General features: G+C 45.9%; 1 protein-coding gene across 2 annotated transcripts; it reads right to left on the bottom strand.

The window, feature by feature from the left end:
• Nucleotides 1-537: 537 nt before the first annotated feature.
• On the bottom strand, nt 538-18,213 carry SENP1 (SUMO specific peptidase 1). Of its 2 annotated transcripts, none has more exons than XM_085320884.1 (17): nt 18,062-18,165; nt 17,539-17,669; nt 16,581-16,653; nt 16,301-16,460; nt 14,786-14,945; nt 14,365-14,468; nt 14,040-14,287; nt 13,832-13,886; nt 13,447-13,485; nt 12,724-12,808; nt 12,277-12,429; nt 11,528-11,659; nt 10,861-11,064; nt 9,803-9,882; nt 3,957-4,041; nt 3,423-3,518; nt 538-2,703 (listed from the first exon to the last, which is right to left on the bottom strand). In XM_085320884.1, the coding sequence occupies exons 1-17, from the start codon at nt 18,063-18,065 to the stop codon at nt 2,641-2,643; spliced, it is 1,872 nt and encodes a 623-aa protein (XP_085177010.1). In that variant the 5' UTR covers nt 18,066-18,165; the 3' UTR covers nt 538-2,640. The 2 variants fall into 2 exon arrangements, 1 of the variants encoding a protein (XP_085177010.1); XR_014897773.1 differs by lacking the exon at nt 538-2,703 and adding an exon at nt 7,981-8,048 and having other exon boundaries at nt 3,504-3,518; nt 18,062-18,213.
• Between the last annotated feature and the right edge of the window lie 21 nt (nt 18,214-18,234).

Here is an 18,234-nt window from a genome sequence, read left to right as displayed (position 1 = left end):
CCACGGCTTTTCGGAACTAGGGAGCCAACGAAAACAACGGACTTGTTGATTTTGTTACCGGGACATTGTAAGAGGCTCTTTCAGACCAGAACTACTGTTCCGAGGGTTTCGGTGGTGCCTGAAAGCTCCGACTGATACCGGGTCCTGCCTGGAGAAAGGGGAGGGGGGGAAGTAAGCAAGCCCTGAACCACTATATTACTGGAACAGCCCAGGAATCAAAAATCAGGACCCCGATTCCCGGCTCACAACCCGCGCTCCGGCTCAAGGAAGCAGCGAGACGAAGAGGTGATAACGCACGAGTCTAAAAGCCTTTTAACTCTGGCTTGCAGCGGTTTTAGGAAGAGAAAACTGGCTCTTTCCTCCCTCTATCAAATTCTTTTAGGTGGGAAACATGAGCACTAAAATGCCTCTATTCCGACAGCCTGAGCCTGCTGGGAGTGATTTATTTTAAGGAGAGGGTGAATTATGTAAACTAGCCTTCCATAAGCGAGCACTGTTCGCTAACAAAGACACTCCTGCTCCCGGTGCTAGCAGGGATACAGTTTTACAGCTAATTTTATTTAACAGCGAATCATTACAAAAAAGAAAAGATACAGTTTACTTTTTTTTTCCCTTAGATCTTTACTTGCAGTAAAAGATAGAAAAAGGTAATAAATCAGCTCGGTATAAAACAAACAGACAGGAGAGGGAGGGAGGGAGGGATACAAACCAGCCTACAAAGAACACAACTTGGYGGGAGCGAGGGGCAAAGGCAGAAATCTTGTACAAAACTACTGCTTACAGGTACAGAAAATGTATAAAATATTACTCCCTATCTGGAGACAAAAATACAAAAGTGGACATTATTTAATTTTTACTTATACTTAAAAAGATTATGTACACTAGAGAAAAGAACCAGGTTCAGCAGCTTGGAAAGCTTGTCAAACACTCACCACTTCCTCCCAAACCTCATTTGAGAATAAATTAAAACAGCTGAAAGCATCAGCAAAGCTTCATCCAAGACTGACCAGAGAGCCTAAAGGAATTAGGTGCTCAAGGTAAAATGCTCAAAAGCATCGAGGCATCCCGGGGGCCCCCAAAATCCCACGTCCGGAAGGTTTTTAAGTGCTTCTGAGCATTTTACTTTTCCCCCACTCACTGAACGAGACCCAGGTCGCTAGTCCTCAAGGCTCCCGGGAGTCACACGCTGAACATACCTAGAGATACCTTTGGAAGCACTTCTGAACTTGAATACGATGCCTGGATTCAGTGCCACCTTTGACCTCGTGTCAGCATTCACCCCCAGGCAAAACATGTGCAAAATATCATGGAGAGAGGGGATGACATGGAACGATTTATATTCGTTCTGCTCAGCTGGGGTCAGCTGCACCAGGACCAAGGTGGGAAGAATCCACAGCCTCATCTCTTGCTAGGAGATAAAGCACGGGCAGAAAAATGCACACTCAAAACTTTGTTCTTTGTCAACTCTAGAAAACATTTGAAAATATATACAAAACAACGAATCGATGCATTGATTCTACGCTACAACAAGTCAAATTTGTACCTGAATTCTGTAAACACTTGATGCTAAGAACTGGGAGACGAATTCCTCGGGCAGAAAAGTGACTCTGCAGAAACGGTATCCAGCGCAAACAAGTTACCTTCACGGGTCACCCAGGTCCTGCTTAACAGGCCTGTGGGACTCCCTACCTGCCTCCTGGCCTCACGATGGCTCTTCAGGGAAAGCCCACAGCCACGTCTAAGCCACACCGCAGCTGTCCTAAGTACTGACAGCACAAGCAACAAGTAGGTTATAATCTCAGGATAGGTGACAGCAGGTAGAGTTTGTGATAGGTAACAGAAAAAATGCTGGCTTGGGGACAGAGGGGAGATAAGATGGGAGGCAACTGTAGAGGTCACATCAAAAAGCCAACGTTGCTCATCAGAATCACTTTTCCTGGCCATTTCTGAAAAGGGTTTGCTTCCTTCTTTCCTGTTCCTACCACACAACTGCCGGCCCAACCACCTTGTGGCAATCCAAGAGCAGCTGCTTGCTACAYGATGGTTTTCCGTTTGGTTGGTTGTTTTGTTTTGTTTTTTTWAAAAACAGGGCTACCTCTAAGGGCGAACTCTCCCTACATCCATCCCCAAATGAACTTTAGTCTTCCCCCACCCAACTTACAAGCCCCCTTGGTGYGGAGCACAGCTCTTCCAGTGCTCAGAGCATCCAAAACCGGTTAAGTGCCTTCCCTTCCCCTGAAATCCAGGCCACCCGCGCAAAGAGTCACATCATCAGCTCAGCRATGCTGACAGCAAGAGCTGAAAAAAGCAGAAAAAAAAGAGTTCCTCGGAAGTCCAAAGCAGCCCCCCACCTGGAGTCTCAGCACCTGAAATTGCTTGTAAAAATAGGTTTTGAAATAATAAAAAAAAAAACAAAAAGAAAGGCAAGTGTGCTTCTGAACATTTCCGTCGCGCATTGGTCCATGAAKGATGTTTTATCAAAAATATCATACAGAGTTCATTTGCGGTTTCTTTGACTGAACCCCCGTGCGGGTCCATGCCTGCCACAGCTCTGACTGCTGAGCAGGGCAAATCTGGGCACTTCTGATACAATCTCTCAAGGAACCAGCTTTCGGCACATCMTCATCACCATCACCACCATCATAACAGCTTGCGGTGAAGGATTTCCCAGGCCATCCGCTTTCGGAAATAGGGCATGTGTTGCTTTGGGTGGGAAAAGGAGAGACAGACAGACAGAGAGAAGAAAGAACTTATATCAGCACGTCTTTTGATGTTGGACCATGCACTGACCAGCCACTTCCCCGAGTGTGTGTGTGCATACATAYATTTTTAATAAATGGTGCCTTTCATGGGGAATTTGCTTTCAGATTATTTAAAGCAGAGCAGCAAATAAGATGAGATGTAGGTAGTAACATAGCTCTGACGACATTCTCTAGCAACCAAAACTAAAACACTCACACAAAGGATGTTCCATGGAGGCTAATAATGTTAAGCAACACTGACACTGCCTTGGGATTTGGGCTGCAATGCTCCACTTTCATTACCAGTATTACTGGTGCCRTATGTATGGAAGACTATAGTTTTGTGAGCTATGGCCAACCATACTGGTCGCGTGTTTGGGTATAATAGAGGACCTGCAGATGTTTTTTCAGGACAATTTTATACAGCCAGTGGGGGAAAAAAACCCTGCCACTGGACTTCAGCTGACAGTCTACATTTGAAATAGCACCTTGTGCCAGYTCTTCTCAAAGTAGCACTGATATGACCAGGCACACGGGCAGGGAGGCATTTTTAACCAAACAGAAAGAAAGTAAAGGSAAAAATACTAAAATGAGAATATACACAAGTAAGTGTCACCCACTTCTGTCTCTCCCCTGAGCACAGGGAGCAGCAGAGCATGCCGGGGTGGTGGCCAGGCCTACCTGTGTGAAGTTGATGGGCTTGTCTTTGGTAATGCAGTCAGCGTATTTGCAGGCAAACATCCCACAGTCGCTGCCGTTCATCTGCTGCGGGATCTCCTGCACCRAAACGACACAAACCCAAGTGTCATTTTTAGAGGAGCCAATCCCCACACTAATCCCAAAGGAGGAAGAGTTCCAAGTCAAGGAGCTCTGTCCAAGAAATCCRACAGGTCCTAAGGAAGCAGGTCAGGATGGATGGGTGAAGGTCGGCACAGGTAAGAGGAGGCCAATAGAGTGGGCAAGCTCTGCGTGGCAGGAACAGAGGTGGCACTGCAGCTGATGAAAGCTTCCCTACTACTTCCATGGATAGATGGATGGGGATTTGCAGCAAAGCATTCGGCCACTGAGGATCAGGGACTTGTTCACCCTCCATAGTTACTGTGAGAACATGTCACCACCAATAAAACTACCCAGGAAGAGTTTATCCCAGCCCAAATCAAAAGCAAGGACCAAGACAGACTTGGTCCTTCCAGACTCCTGACTGCACAAACTTACCTGACTCTTCTTACTCAGCAAGGACCAGCCATTAGTGTCGAATTCTTTCCTTTTCTTGTCAAGACTTTCCTGTTTTAAGTATTGCCTGTAGGAATGAGAGAACAAAAAAGCTTACTTAGAGGAATAAGGAAAACTAGCCAACGTCCAATATGCTCAATGTCAGTTTACCTAAAATGTCCTCAGACATGTTTGCAGAATTAATGCAAAATGGAAGTCCAATATTTTCTTCTCAGTACTGGCCATTTTAAAAAGGGCTCTACAGACTCACGCTTTGAGGAGCTCCAGGCAATCAAAAGAAGGACCAAGCAGAACCTAAAAACCCATCCCAAAAAAAATACCTGCCAAGCAAAGAGTCAAAACCACAAATAAACCAGTGAGAACAAATCTGATTTATTTGAGTGACTCACAGCAGAGAAAAGCTCAGCAGCCACTGGGCTGCCTCAAAAAGCTTCTGCAGGCTGAGAGTTATGTTCAAGGAGAGACTGGAGAGGTGAATTCAGTCCAGTATAGCTTCCTGCAGATTAAAGCCTCTTGTCTTTTGAGGATCTAGCTTAGCATAAAAGTAGATAGCACCGAGTATGTAATAACCTTAACAGCATCCCAGCAGCTCTGAAACAATCACCCTGGTGTAAATCAGGGAACACCACGAAACTCCTCTTCAGGCTGGTGGCAGGTTCAACACACTGGCAGGCTTTTTCCCAGGGCTTTTCTCTCAGGGTYCCCTCTCACTACAGACTTGAGCTTTTCTTACCCCAGCAGAACAGTTCAAGAACACTTTCAAGTAGAAGCAAGCTAGGGAAGATGGACCCCRTGACCCTGATTTTCTCAAGTAAAATCCCAGGACTGGGGAAGGAGGAGAATCAGCAAYGGGAAAAACCCACGCTACAGTCAGCCCTGAGGTACCTATACAGGAACTGAACCAAATGCAGTGGATGCTCACAAAAAAGTGTCAAACCAACTGTAGGAAAGAGAGAAACAACCCTCTTCAATGACCAGTGCAAGCATGGAGCTGCTGGGAGATTGTACAGAGCACGAAATAGTATTGCAATAAACGAAGGTGGAGAAGGGAAGACCTGTTACTCCAGTAGGGAGCACCCAAAGATTATTTCAGAAATAGCTGGAAATGAGCCAGGCATGCAGGGGGGAAGAGGGAGAATGAAAGATACGTTTTACAAGCCTCCAACAGGTGAAGACAAACAGTAGAACAGTCCTGTTCCAAGGCCCAGAACTGAGGAGTGAGGAAGCCCCGGCCACTCTTCCTCAGGATTGCTGACAGGTATTGTCACATCTTCTCTGCCCTAACAGGCTTCTGCCAATTCAGCCCAAATTACAGCATTGGACAAACAGGCAGGAAGTTTTTGKTTTTCCCTCTGGGCTAAGATCAGTATCTGCATGAAGAAGTTTAGAAACTCCACCAAGACCATGCACAGAGCATACCAAGGCAACTGTTAAGTTTTTTCCGTTGCAAATGAACACCTTGAGTCATTTGGTTTATGAGGAAACTCAAGAGGGGCACACTCACAAAGAGAGGCTTTAGGGAGCCTCAGGAGATAAGGTGATGTGGTCAAAATATTCTCAGCGGCCCCAAAGGAAACACTCAGTTGCCTACCAGCGTCACTAAGTGACGTTCAGCTTTTCAGACGCCCTGTTAATCTTAGTCACAAAAGAGCTGGACAGATCTACAGAAGTCATCTTCACGCTGGCATCTTCTCAAAACAGTTTGAGGATTCTTCTCACTGTTGTGGCTGTGATCAGAAAACTTGGAAAGAAAAAGGAGGGGATTAAATGCTGCTGGCTCGAATGGATGGGTCAAGAGAGCATCTGGCACAGAGAAGAGCGGAGAAGGTGGGTTTGGCCGCCAACACGGAGAGATGTGCCATCTTTTGGAAATTTGATCGACTAAGACTTGGCTAAATCACATCTTGCCATTAGCAAACTCTGAAATGAGATGGAGAAAAGGGGAGATGTGACCCACAGGCAAACCCAAGAGACAGAGGGTCAGAATTTTTCTATCCCAATTCTAAATAAGAAATAAAAAGAATATATACATCATTCAAAGAAAACTTCAAACGCTTTAGGCAAGTTAGAGGAAAAGCTCCCACACAGCTGGGTGATCAAAGACAGCTGGTATCTGACAGGGGAGATGCTCGAAGACTAACAATTGTTCCCTCTAAGACAGTGCCACAAATAGGTTTTGCCGAACATAAGATATCAAGGAGGAGAGTCTCCCTTCTGGTAATCCACTGAAAACCAGACCACTTCCAGACAAGCATTTTCTATCAGCTTTTACTAGACGGATGCATGCCCCGAGCCCAGTCTCCCAGCAAAGGGTCTGCCAGCTGCCAGCAATCGCTGTAATTGCTCTTGGGCAGCCCTCTGCTTGGCTGCTTTGACTGCTGCAGTTCAGACAAGACAAACTCAACAAGGGGGCAAATCTCAAGGAAAAAAAAAAAAGCCTTTCATTGACAGCACAAAGCCTCCGTATCTCCTCTCCAGAAAAGAGTTAATGGACAGATAAGAAACTCCTTGTGACTACTTCAAAATAAGGGCGAGCTGAGCCTCCAGTRCTGGATGGGTGACTGCAGGAAGGCAGTAAATATCTGCACCACAATACAAACACCAAGAATACATTAATTAGCTAATGGCCTCCTTTCAGCTGCAAAGAAAAAGAAATCCTGGCAACTGCTGCCTGTCACAGAATCCATCTGAATCGTCAGTTAAAAAAAAGAGCAGTATCACACAGCCCACTCTGCTCCACACGGTAAGAGATGGGTAGTGAAGCCGCACAGATAAAGGGACACTTCACASGAGACGAGGATGAGCCTCCAAAGCGATGCTTCCACGTGGACTGGGTCTGCACATATGGGACGGGGGCGGACAGAGGATCTGAGCGCGAGACTCCGTCTGGCAGACGGAAGAAAGCGGTGAAGTTTAAACAGCGCCTGCGCTTCAGTGGATAAAGCCACCAAGTGGCTTCTACGTGTCCAGTTTCATCTGTAAGAAMTACAAGCCAGAGCTACAACGCTGACACATACACAGCAGCTAGGAAATTCCAAGTTGTTTTCTAAGAGAGCAAGGAATTAACTTACTACGCACAGTTTGCATTAACTGTGACCATCAGCATTGTGATTYCCTATAAGCAGTCTCTGCAGATCTAGCACACACAGACATCGGCTAACATCAGGTACTTGTAGCACCGGTCTTGCCTAGACAACAAGCTTTATGGAGGGGACTGAAAGAAAAATGTGCTAACTTCAAATTGTGAGACAATTCAGGGAGGCAGAATTTAACTGTACCTGCTGAACTTTGTCAGTACCTCAGTGAGAAAAGCTTAATACAATTTAATCTAATTGCATGCCAAATCAAAAGCCAACATACCTACGATCCCTGCCAAATACTGCAGGTTTCTAATCTCATTTTCCTAAATCCAAAAACGGATTTTTGCCCCTTGCAGTGCTTAGGCACRCAAGAATTGTCGAAATCAACTCTGCAGTACGCTGCTAAATGTCTAAAAGTCTTGGAAGTAAGGGGAATTTTTAAGGTAAGCATTACAAATATTGCTGCTAGCCAGAGACAAGATGATTTCACAGGCACGATTAACTCTGTGCACTCTATCCCTTGAGACTTCCTCACTGGTGGACGCTAAAATCAAGATTTTAACTAACCGTAACAGGTTGGTTTATATCTGATCCAAAACACACAAGCCTCTAGCAGAGCTGAGATACCGAGCGTTGCCTTTCCCAAGGAGAAAATCCAGCTAAACAGAGTCAGCTTTCCTGAAATCCACTCCAGGAGGTCTGACAGCCAAGTCTCAGATACAAAAACAAAGTGTGACAGCCAGTCCACCTAMCAAGCCACAAACGTCTGTGGGCCCCCTTGCTCCTAGCCTGGCCAGTGGCCGTGGTGTTTAATCTGTTACCTTCTCTGTGCCTCAGTTTCCCTCCTCTGTAAAACAGGGCTAATCATCAGAAACTCACCACCTTTAGGAAGCTCTAAAGATTGAAAGCATGAAAGGGTCACTAACCATGAATAGGACCTCCGTCCCTTCTTCCCGGTGTGATCCTCCCACTGCATTCAACCAATAAAAGCCTCCTAAAAGGAAACAGAGGGAAAACAATTATGTCCAGGGCAACAGTGACCTGAAATCCTGGGTCTCCACCACTTATCCTGCATGGACTGATACAACTTGTATCCTCTGGTACTGCCTGCTACCAACTTGGAGACTCCTTCTTCATCCCAGACCCTTAAAAGAGCTATGGAGAGGATTTCTGGGGCACCCTCTCACCTCCCAGGTGTCTCATTTCACCAGATGCCTGTGCTTCTTCATTGCAATCAAAGAAATTCTAATTGAAGGAACAGATCACCTAGATCACCCCTGCCCAAAGGCAGGCCAGCTCTGCCTGCACCATTCTTGAAAAAAGTTTGAACACAAAGGCATGAGCAACACAGCAGAGCTAAGAGAGACTCTGCTCAAAGCCATTTCCAAAGACTTCATATTTTCCCCTTCTATTTTCCCTGTTTGGACCAACACTACAGGCCACTAGTGAAAAGGAAGAGAAATAGCTGTTTTTACAGTCAGTTAAACAGCCTTGGTGCGTGCAGACTGCAAAGCACCTGAACTGGAAAAGGAAGGTGCTAAACAGACTGGAATTGATTAAATGGCATTTGTCTCCTGTCTGCCTTTATCATTATTAACATTCCTTGACTGAATGAGTGACACCTCCCTAGAAGCACTCAACCTCAGGCCAGAAGCTTTTGAGACTCAAGATCAGATTCCAAAGTCAGCATTAGAACAAAGCCAAGACAAGAAACAGAACCTAAGGATGACCCAGGGTCAACATCTGAGCAAGAGGTGCTTGCGACTGCTTTTCAAAAGTCACTCTGGAATCTGACTCGTATCAAGTCTGTTGGTCCTACATAACTTGTACCTTCAGAAAAGAGGAGGGTTTTTTCCCCCCTACCCCATCGCTTTTAATCGCACTCTATTCAGGAGCTCCTTCAGACTATGGGAAAACAGGGAATATTTCAAGCTTGCCAGTTCTGGATTTGACTTGCCAGTACAGCTCTAAGATTGCTCGGGAGAGTAGGCAGCCAACGCCACCCCCCCCCCATACTACCACTCAAGTTGCTAAAAGCAAAACCATATTTGCTGTTTGAACCCAGCAAGAACAACTTCACCCAACTCRGGCTTGGGACACAGCACAGCATGTTATATCCTGGTGAAACTCAATACAGAAGAGACTTTATGGACTTTATCCATATCCCGATTCAACAGACACTCCAGAATTCTACATACACCATCACTCTCTCCAGAAATCTCCTTCTCCAGACAAAAGACCAAGTTACTGAGTTGTTCTTTGCCACAGGCAGGAAAAGCTTCCACCTGAAACAAATGGCCAGGAGATGCCATTTCTTGAAGCAGCTGCAGGACTAGTGAAGAACCTCTACTCTTTAGGGTCTGAGAAGCTGCTGTTCTCCTATAGAAGATGCACAAGATGACCCTGCTACAGCAGATGGATAACGTCTGATGTCTTTAACAGATGGGTCTGCAACCTGTCTGTCCCTACAGAGGTAACACCAGCCTCACTGACAGATCTTCTGGGAACAGATGAAGACAGAGGTTCCATACAGGACTCTCTTGCAGACCAAGTGCCTTTATTATTGTGGACTGTGTGAGCAACACAGGATGAAACATAACGCATGAAAATCAAGATGTTCCTACGATGCCTCCTCTCAGGAACCAGAAAGGGACTGTTACCATAAAAGAGCTGTTACTTCACAGTCAGAGCAAACCAAGGAGCTGTCTGATTTTGAACAAGCATAACTCAAACTTAAGTGGTACTCACAACAGTATCCTGCAGGCTTCGCTGTTTATTCCACCCATGGAGTCATAATAGGTGATGGTTTTTTTCCTGAAGTCTACAACCTACATAAAGAGAGACTCATTAATAATGCAACAGGCAAGAGGAGTTCATCTGTTTGCCAGGACACACCTGCAAGTCTTGGCCTTGCTAGAACAGAAGTTAAGTTTAGAGCATTTCAGAGCAATTCCCCTAAAGACACAAAGGATTCCTAAGGACTTCTAGCTTCCTCAATACACCACAGCCCTCTCCCAAAATCTCCCCCTTGCTGCTGCATTACTTAAGCACTTCAATCTCTAAATCAGGTTCTCCTCAGAACACCCCAGCAAACACACAAGAGCACTGTTATCCCTATTGCTGAAGGCACAGACTGACAGATACAATTACAGAAGGGTTTGCTCCACCTGACTTAATGCATACTAAGCAGTTCAAGAAGTTAGACCCCCAGGCTATTCTTTGGGGGCCCATGCCCCATTTCCACATCATCACCCACCAGCATGGTAAGCATGGTCTTTCAGAGTAGCTTAACATCCTTCAGAAGATGTTTGAACTAACAAGGCTGAAGCAGACTAAAAGGCCACGTGCAGTTTGTCACTGCACAGGTGCCAGCAGCCAAGCGAAGGGACATAACAAAACAGAGGCACAAGGTGGAGAGAGCTGCAACGTATCGGTCTTCTAAATCGTTCTGAAAGGATTCCGTGGCAATGTCTCTAAAGATGAGTTTGTGGGAATGTGGAAATGAGATCTTTCTCCAGAGAATAAGCAAGCCTTAGGTGACCTTCACAGCTGTCTCTTTTTCTTTGTTCTGTTTTTCTTTCTAAAGAAGTCCTTTAAAGGCTAGAAAGACACCAAAAAAGTTACAGCTCTCTTCGCTCACTCTAGAATTTGATTTTAGCTATGAACTTGAATTTTTCCCCCTATGCATAAGTGCCTGACAGCTATTTCACTCAAAGGCCACAACATTTTAGGTTCAGTCACAGGAGAGTTTATAGGATGATCTGCTCCAGCTTCATTCTATTGTGAATTACTGTAAAAACACTTACTGCTAGGCACCAATGCACTCCTAGATGAATAGGCACCAAGAGGATGTCCACAGAGAAGATATCTACTTTTTTAGTCCACCGTTTCACTGCTTGGTACCCTGCAGTTTTTAATTTGGTGAAGAAGAAGGTATTGAATGCATGAACTGTTGGCAAACCCTTCTCTTTGCTCCGCTCCATCAGCAAGTTCATGTAGAAATTAATTATCTGGTGAAGAAAAAGCATTCACAGCACTTTAGATTGTTGGCACCTCTGCAAAAAGTGCTCTGCACATGCAGAAGAGTAGGTAAGAAGTTGTTTTTCCCTCCATCTGTCACTCTGAAGACCTATGTCAGGGAGACTTAAAGTAGCTCAACAGCCCTGAAAGCTTCAAAAGTCCTAAAAGACTTAGAAATGCAGTTGTACATATTTAGGATTTGGAATTTTTGCCCTTATCAAGTCTGTGGTCAGTCCCACTCCTCAATTTTTCTTATTTCTTCAAGTATATATTCTACAGAGGGGTTACTTCATAGATTAACCGCTCCAGCATGTGAAGCAGAGCCCTTAAGTGCTTTTCACCCTCAAATCACTCTGACGTCCTTATACAAAGAGAAGGCAGACATCTGCTCATTTTAACATACTTTAAACTGCTAAAGAAGGATGCCTCAGGGGCACAAGGTGGACTCCTCACCTCATCGTTGAGCCAGTTCAGGTTATTGAGGGTCTGAATGTCTTTCCGAGTGATTGTTAACCGAAAAGCTTCACTGAGGACCTCATCCTGATTCCCACCTCGGAACACATTCTTTATTTCTTTTTCCATTTCCTACAGCAGAAAAAAAAAGGGGGGGGGGCATCATTGAAGTGAGAGTTCCTGCTAGGCCCATCACAAAGGCTAAATTTAAACCCGGATTTGTTCTTTACTTCTTGAAGGATATAGATTTAATTAAAAGCATAAAAGACAAGAGGGAACAGCTATCTCCTCCTGTGCGCAGGACTCAGAAAATTTTCTTAGTACTGGGAAAGGCAACAAAAGCTATGGGCAACAGCATGCAACTGGGACAAAGCTTTCGAGGAACCTATGTCACAGCAACACAGAGAAAACATCTCTGAAAACCGGTTCAGGTCACCTCTTTAAATGGAGAAATTATTTGGCTTACTCACTAGCTCATGCAATGAGATAAACACAAGTCAGGTTTGAAGCATTAGCAGTAAGAATGATATGGGATACAGCTTTATTCAAACTAAACTTCCCTGCTGTTTGACTCACCTCAGGCTCCGATTCTGAGAGCCACGAATGACTTGTCTCGTCATTTGGTCCCACCTCCTAAATCGCAGGCCCCCAAAGGCCACCCAACTTGTGCTACCGCTTGAGTTACAGCACATTCGAGCTTCCTATTTAGACTTATATTACGCTTGTTCACTAGATCCAAGCGGATTTACCTCAGTGATTTCAGGGAACTCCTCTTCACCATCAGCTGACTTAGCATCTTCTTTCTCTTCTGGGACCACTGTGACAGGAATTTCTTTCTCGAGGGGAACTCGAAGATTTAAATCCACCAGATCCTGCACTGAGTGTTCCTGTTCCTGCAATCGCTAAAGGAGAGACCTTCAGATTACAAAATGTCCACGAGAGCCACCTGCCTGGGGGCTTATGAGGGAGCAACACGGAGCCAGCTGGTCCAGGAGATGCAGAAATGGGCATGCAGGGACAGCACGTACTTTGGCAGGGCTCTCAACAGTACTGTGGCCACGGAAAAGGGAAGCAATGAAGACACTGGGGCTTGAAGGAGTACATTTTTGTCGTTTTTCTATTTCCAATTTGTTTTTTGTTCTGTGATTTAGCATTCTAACTTGCACAGGCTATTTTCAATAACTGCTCTCCATTACCTGGCTTTGCAGCTGTAAGGCCAGTGCTTTCTGCTCTTCGATTTGACGCCACCTCTCCCGAGCTCGTGAATCATAGACGCTGGTTCTGAAAAGCAAAGTTGATTTGAACAAATCAAAACTTTGCCTCATGCAAACACAGACAGCCAGAAAACAGATCCTTGAAAGGTAAGAAATGAGCCTGTAGGTACTCTATACAAAAAAAAAAAAATCTGACATCTTAAAGAGCATCAGTGCAATTCTGGTGGCTGCAGAGGAGAATAAGAGAGACCTGTTACCAGGAATCAAAAGGTGCTAYGAATTCCTCATCCCGTGTCGCTCAGCTCACATGTTAAGTGGCACCGATGAGGGAGATGCTCTTTCCAGCACATGTCCAACAAAGCCACSCTTTCCTAACTCTGTTCTTCCTACTCTCCCAGCCTCACGGCTTCCAAGAGTAAAGGAGGGGCAATTTTAGTCCTGACAGATAGACGCTGAAGCAATAGGAAATAGAATTAATTGCAGAACTTAGGGTATAAGACCGGGGCCTATATGACAATTCAAGCCCAAGACTTCAAGGCTCCAAGAGACTAGGTCACTCACTTTTTTCTTTAATCAAGGGAAGAAAAGCACTAGAAAGATAGTAAACTTTTGTAAATCTATTCCCAGAGTTTAGAAAAGCCTATTTAAACGGTCAGCAAACAACCAGAGCCAAAAGAAATCCCAAAATCACAAACATGCACTTACAGTTCCTTGATCCACAGTTCTGCCTGGAAGAACGGAAGGCTAGAAAGTGAGAGAAAAGACAAGTATGAAGTGTTTTCCTTTACATGCAAAGCAGATAACTGTCTGAAAACTGATTTATAAGCAGTATCTGGACACTCTTATTCCTAGAGGGATAAGAACTTCAGACAGATCTGTCTATAATTTGCATCCAGCTCTCAAGAAAGGTTTGATATATTAAATTCAGACTATTTATGAGCTTCTGTAAGTTACTACAGCAAACTGTTCTCTCCTAGCAAGGCATTCAAAGAATCAGTAGTCACCTTTTTACTCTGCAATCTCATCTCTCAGTGGAATCAAAAAAGCTACTATAGTCCTTCCCCCACACCCCTATTTTACAGCCTCTTACCTTGGAGCTGGAGTTCTGGAATCCTTTACCTTGAGCAAAATGACAGAGTCTGACCCTACAGAGGGCAAGATTAAARAACAATGTTATCCTCAAAATTATTACTAACTTCCCCCAATGCTGCAAAATTCTAATTGCAGCATGGAAAAAGAAGTGSTTTTGCCATACACATTTAAGTTGATAGCTAAGATGTTTTGTTTTCTTTTGTTACCTTCAGACTGTGTGTTAGATGCTGGTAGATTTTCTTGGTGATGCTGGGCTGTGCAGTTATTGGACTCAAAGATATTTGAGGGATAGTTAGGTGCAGAGTAGAGCGATGGTTTATGGGATGGCTGCTCCTGTGCTCTAAGAGCACTGGTTGTTGAACTGGCTGGTGCAATATTGTGAGCTTCAAACAGMTTTGAATTCTGGCTGGGAGTTTCTTTCACTAAGGTTTTACTGGAATTYGAACACCTGGACCTAGGAACAACGGACAGTAAGTTTCCAGCAACTACATGCAGCACTGTCAGCTGGAGAAGCATATTTTACATACTCACATATGGAAGGGGAACAGTGAGGAGGGTTTGGACGTGGAGAATTGCTTTCCTGTGACCATCTGAAGTAACTGCCTGTAGATCTCTCGCTCTTCCTCTCGAACAGTCTGCAGGGAAATAACCAGACAACTCTAGCCAACGTGATTTTAAAACAAAGACACCACGAATACCAAGCAAGCACACTTGGTGCAAGTACATCCAGCGGTCCTGAAAAGTTCAACAGTCAGCTAAGATCAAACCGACCGCAACTTGAAGCGCGAGTATGAACAGGGTCCGAGCCAGTTTCTACCTGACGTAAGGAACAAATCCAGCACAACCAAAGTCAATTAGGGCAGCTTCACCTACCTCAAACTCTTCATGATGCTAAAGAGAAATTACTTCAGAAAGCAGCACACATTAATCAGCCTCCTGGCCTTATCTTTACCTCTTCAGCCGTACTGACGAATCGCCTCGGAGTTTTCTTAGGGCTAAGCAGGCTACGACGACATGGACCGCTCCAGGAAGGACTCTGAGCAGGTTTGATTGGAAAAGCTGATGCATGGCAATGGTGATTTGACTTTCCTACAAAACTGTTGGACGTCCCACTGTGAGCAGAAAAGCAAAAGGGTTTCTTTGATTTCATGCTTGTTTTATTAGGTAACACTATACCTCTTTGCCCCCAAACCCAGTCAAGATTCAGGCTACCCAACTTCAGTCAGAAACTAGTACTTTGCCTTTTAAACTATTTCAAAGCCTAAGTCTAGGTCTCCATCAGCTTGATCTGCTGCCATTCCTGATGCTAGGGAACTAGCGACGCTTGTGTGACCAGACAGATGCCACCAGGTGGCACTGCAAGGCCGAGGAACCACAGCCTAGAAACCCGGACTGAGACCTTCCCGCCAGATCCAACTGCTCTCCCTCCCTTCTGATCCACAGTCCACAAAATGGCTGAACCTTGCCTTGAGACACAAATCCCGACACTCTTTCAAAAAAAAGGGGATGCTCTCCCTCGCCTTGCTTCTCCCCACTCCCCCAGGTCAGGCTTACCTCCTAGCCCATTAAAAATACACGGGTCGATTTGGAATTTCTCCCATTGAAASAAATTCCACATACTGCAAACATCTGTCCCTGCTATAGCGATTTTCCACAGGACTACGACTTGCCCTGGTCTAGAGGGGCACCTGCTCCCCGCAGCAGCCAGCCGCAAAACTAGCACTGTGTTCAGTCTCGTGCGCGCTAAGCACGGTTTCAGCACGACACTTTGATGTATTATTTCTCTCCTGACTCCCTGGTGTTGTATCAATGCTCCCACCATCAGCGCTCCAAACGCACAAGCAAGGTTACTCTCAAAGCAATCGCTTTCCTCTTCCATCGTAGCCGCTGCTGTGCAGAGCTCCACAAAGATGCTCGCACAAACAACAGATCAAACCCTTTGTTTCTGAATAGCCACTTCGGGCTCAGCTGATCTGCAAAAAACTTAAAAAGTCTCCCGCTGAGCGGTCAGAAGAGCTTTTAACTGGCCAGTTAGGAGACTAAACTTTTTTTTTCCCCCATATAAATACACTATCCCACCTTCTCATATTCCAACTATCCTCATCAAGGGGCTTACAACAGGACAACTTAAAAGAGACTGCCTTTTTGGATGGACTCAAAATCAGCCTGTTACACTATTAGCTCCCAGGAGAGGCAGGTCACCCCCCACTGAGTGTTGCTTCTACTCTCAGTAGCAGGTTTCACGTCCTTTATAAAGGATCTTTGTCACAGTTAGGTTATAAACACTGAAAGGCACCTAGGGACCCAACCATGACCCATTATAAACCCATGCAACCCATTTCTACACTGAATTGAATCTGCATTAATACTGCCAGTTTGTGTGGGTCAAATCTCCACTCACCCCCCTTCAGGTTCCCAACAGWGGGTCCTTTAGGGGAAGTTAAACACGGAGGAGATGCGGACGCACCTGGGGTTTTTGCGCGATTCCAGATAAGAACCTCGACTCACTCGAGGCTTCTGGGGCGCAGAACCCAGAGTGGGAACCAGACCTCTCCACTGCCCGTTGGCGCTTGAGCCGAACGGTCGAGGTTCTCCTGCTGCCTGGAGGGCATCAGGACACGGAACTTCTGCTGGGAAGAAACACAGCAACAGTCAAGAAAGAGTCACGTCTTCATCCCCACGCTACTGGAGGAAAAAAAAAAACAGGAAAAAAKAAATTTATATCCAGGGCAGAAACGATATCTTACCTGAGCTGTAATTGAGAGTACAAGATGCATTTCCAGCAGGGCAGGTGAAGCTGCCAATCTTGTTTGGTAAGAACTGTGCAAAGAGATTTTTTTTTTTAAAAAAAAAAGGTATTGCTCTCAGTTTTAAATCCCAGACACAACAGAACTATGAAGGGACGTGACAAGTTACAGTTCCTCTTCATCCCTGATCACATAACTACAAATTAGGAACTAACGAAAGAGCAGAATGACATAATGTTACACCAGTGCTGGCCTGACTGCATAGCACGTTGTCACCAAGGTGTCACTCGCTCTCCAGGGAGCCTAAAATCAWCTCTGCCAGGTAGGATTTCAGTTTTAACGAAAAGAGAAAAACAAATGTTGTTTTCACCTTGGTTTAGGGCAAAAAAAGAAAAAAAAAACAGTTTCGTAGCTATGCTGGTACTGTCTCCTAGCCGACTCGTCGAGACACGCTTGCCTGACACATGCACGTACTTGCAGACTCCATAAAGTGAACAAACCTCTGTACTGTTTGTACACACAGAGGCTCGTGTGTACACCAGCAATTTCAGTTTTATAAGCTAATTAGTAACTAACAGTACAGCTCTTACAGCACTCTATCAGTTCAGGAAGTATTTGGCACTATCGAGAGCAGGCAATCGGCACGACTCTACAACAGAAGAGTCGCCGCTTGAAACACCCAGCAGGGTTTGAATTCTAAGGTTAACACACGCTGGTATGTTATACTGCGACAGCAACTCGATGTTGCACAGAAAGGCCCTGCCCACGGTGGCTTCCAACTCAGGAGGAAGACAGACACCCAGAGGAAACAACGAGGGAAGTAATCGGCCCAAACGAGCAGCTGCCTACGCACAGCGTCCTCCAGGAGGGGTCGGAGCAGAGGCTTAAGAGCGAAAAGGAACAACATCAGGGACAAAGGACGGCTCTGCCAGGGGAGAGGAGTAAACAGGTTGCAAACCTTGCTGTCTGCCTGCGAAGGCGGATCCCGCAGGCTCGCTCTCGGTTGCGGGGGGAAAGCCTTGAACATCGAGCTGTGGTTAGCCAGCGCCGCGTCCCTGGCGTCCATCCTCATCGGGTCAGCAACTTCATCTGAGGGAAGAGCGGCCGTGAATCCCCAGAAGACTCGAGAGCAGAAGGTTCTGCCTGGTCGTGCTCGAAGAGGTTTGCTCTGCTTGGAGCAGGGCAGCTGCRGGCTGCGTTAAAAGGCTTTGCTTTTTATTTTTTTTAAAGAAAACACAAATGCACAAGAAGATCAGCGAGAACTAGAGCCCTTTCCTCAGTCCGTGCAAGCCTCCAGCCAGCTCCTCCGATACACACCCGCACCTCAGCACCGCCTCTAACCTCTGAACAYCTTTTTCGCTGTAATCACAAGAAACGACGCGAGGGGTGTCAAAAAGTCCCGAGAGCGGGGACAGAGAGCGGGCAAACCCCGGGGCGGCGCGACCCCCCGGCTGCGGCGGGGCGCAGACGCGGGCACCTACCCATCTGCGGGCTGCTCACATCCCGGCCCGGCGCCTCTCGCCCCGGCGGATCTGCAAGAGAAGGGGCAGAGCGAGAGCACCGCGCCGGGGGGGGGGAAATAAATACAAAATAAATTAAAAAAAGCGAAGACGCCGCCGGGCCCGGGCGCCGCGGCGGCCCGGGGGAAGCGGCG

This window comes from Rhea americana, unplaced genomic scaffold (assembly GCF_003343005.1).
Source record: "Rhea americana isolate MKP2758 unplaced genomic scaffold, rheAme1 scaffold_663, whole genome shotgun sequence".
Taxonomy (NCBI): domain Eukaryota; kingdom Metazoa; phylum Chordata; class Aves; order Rheiformes; family Rheidae; genus Rhea; species Rhea americana.
This window is presented reverse-complemented; position numbering and strand designations above follow the sequence as displayed.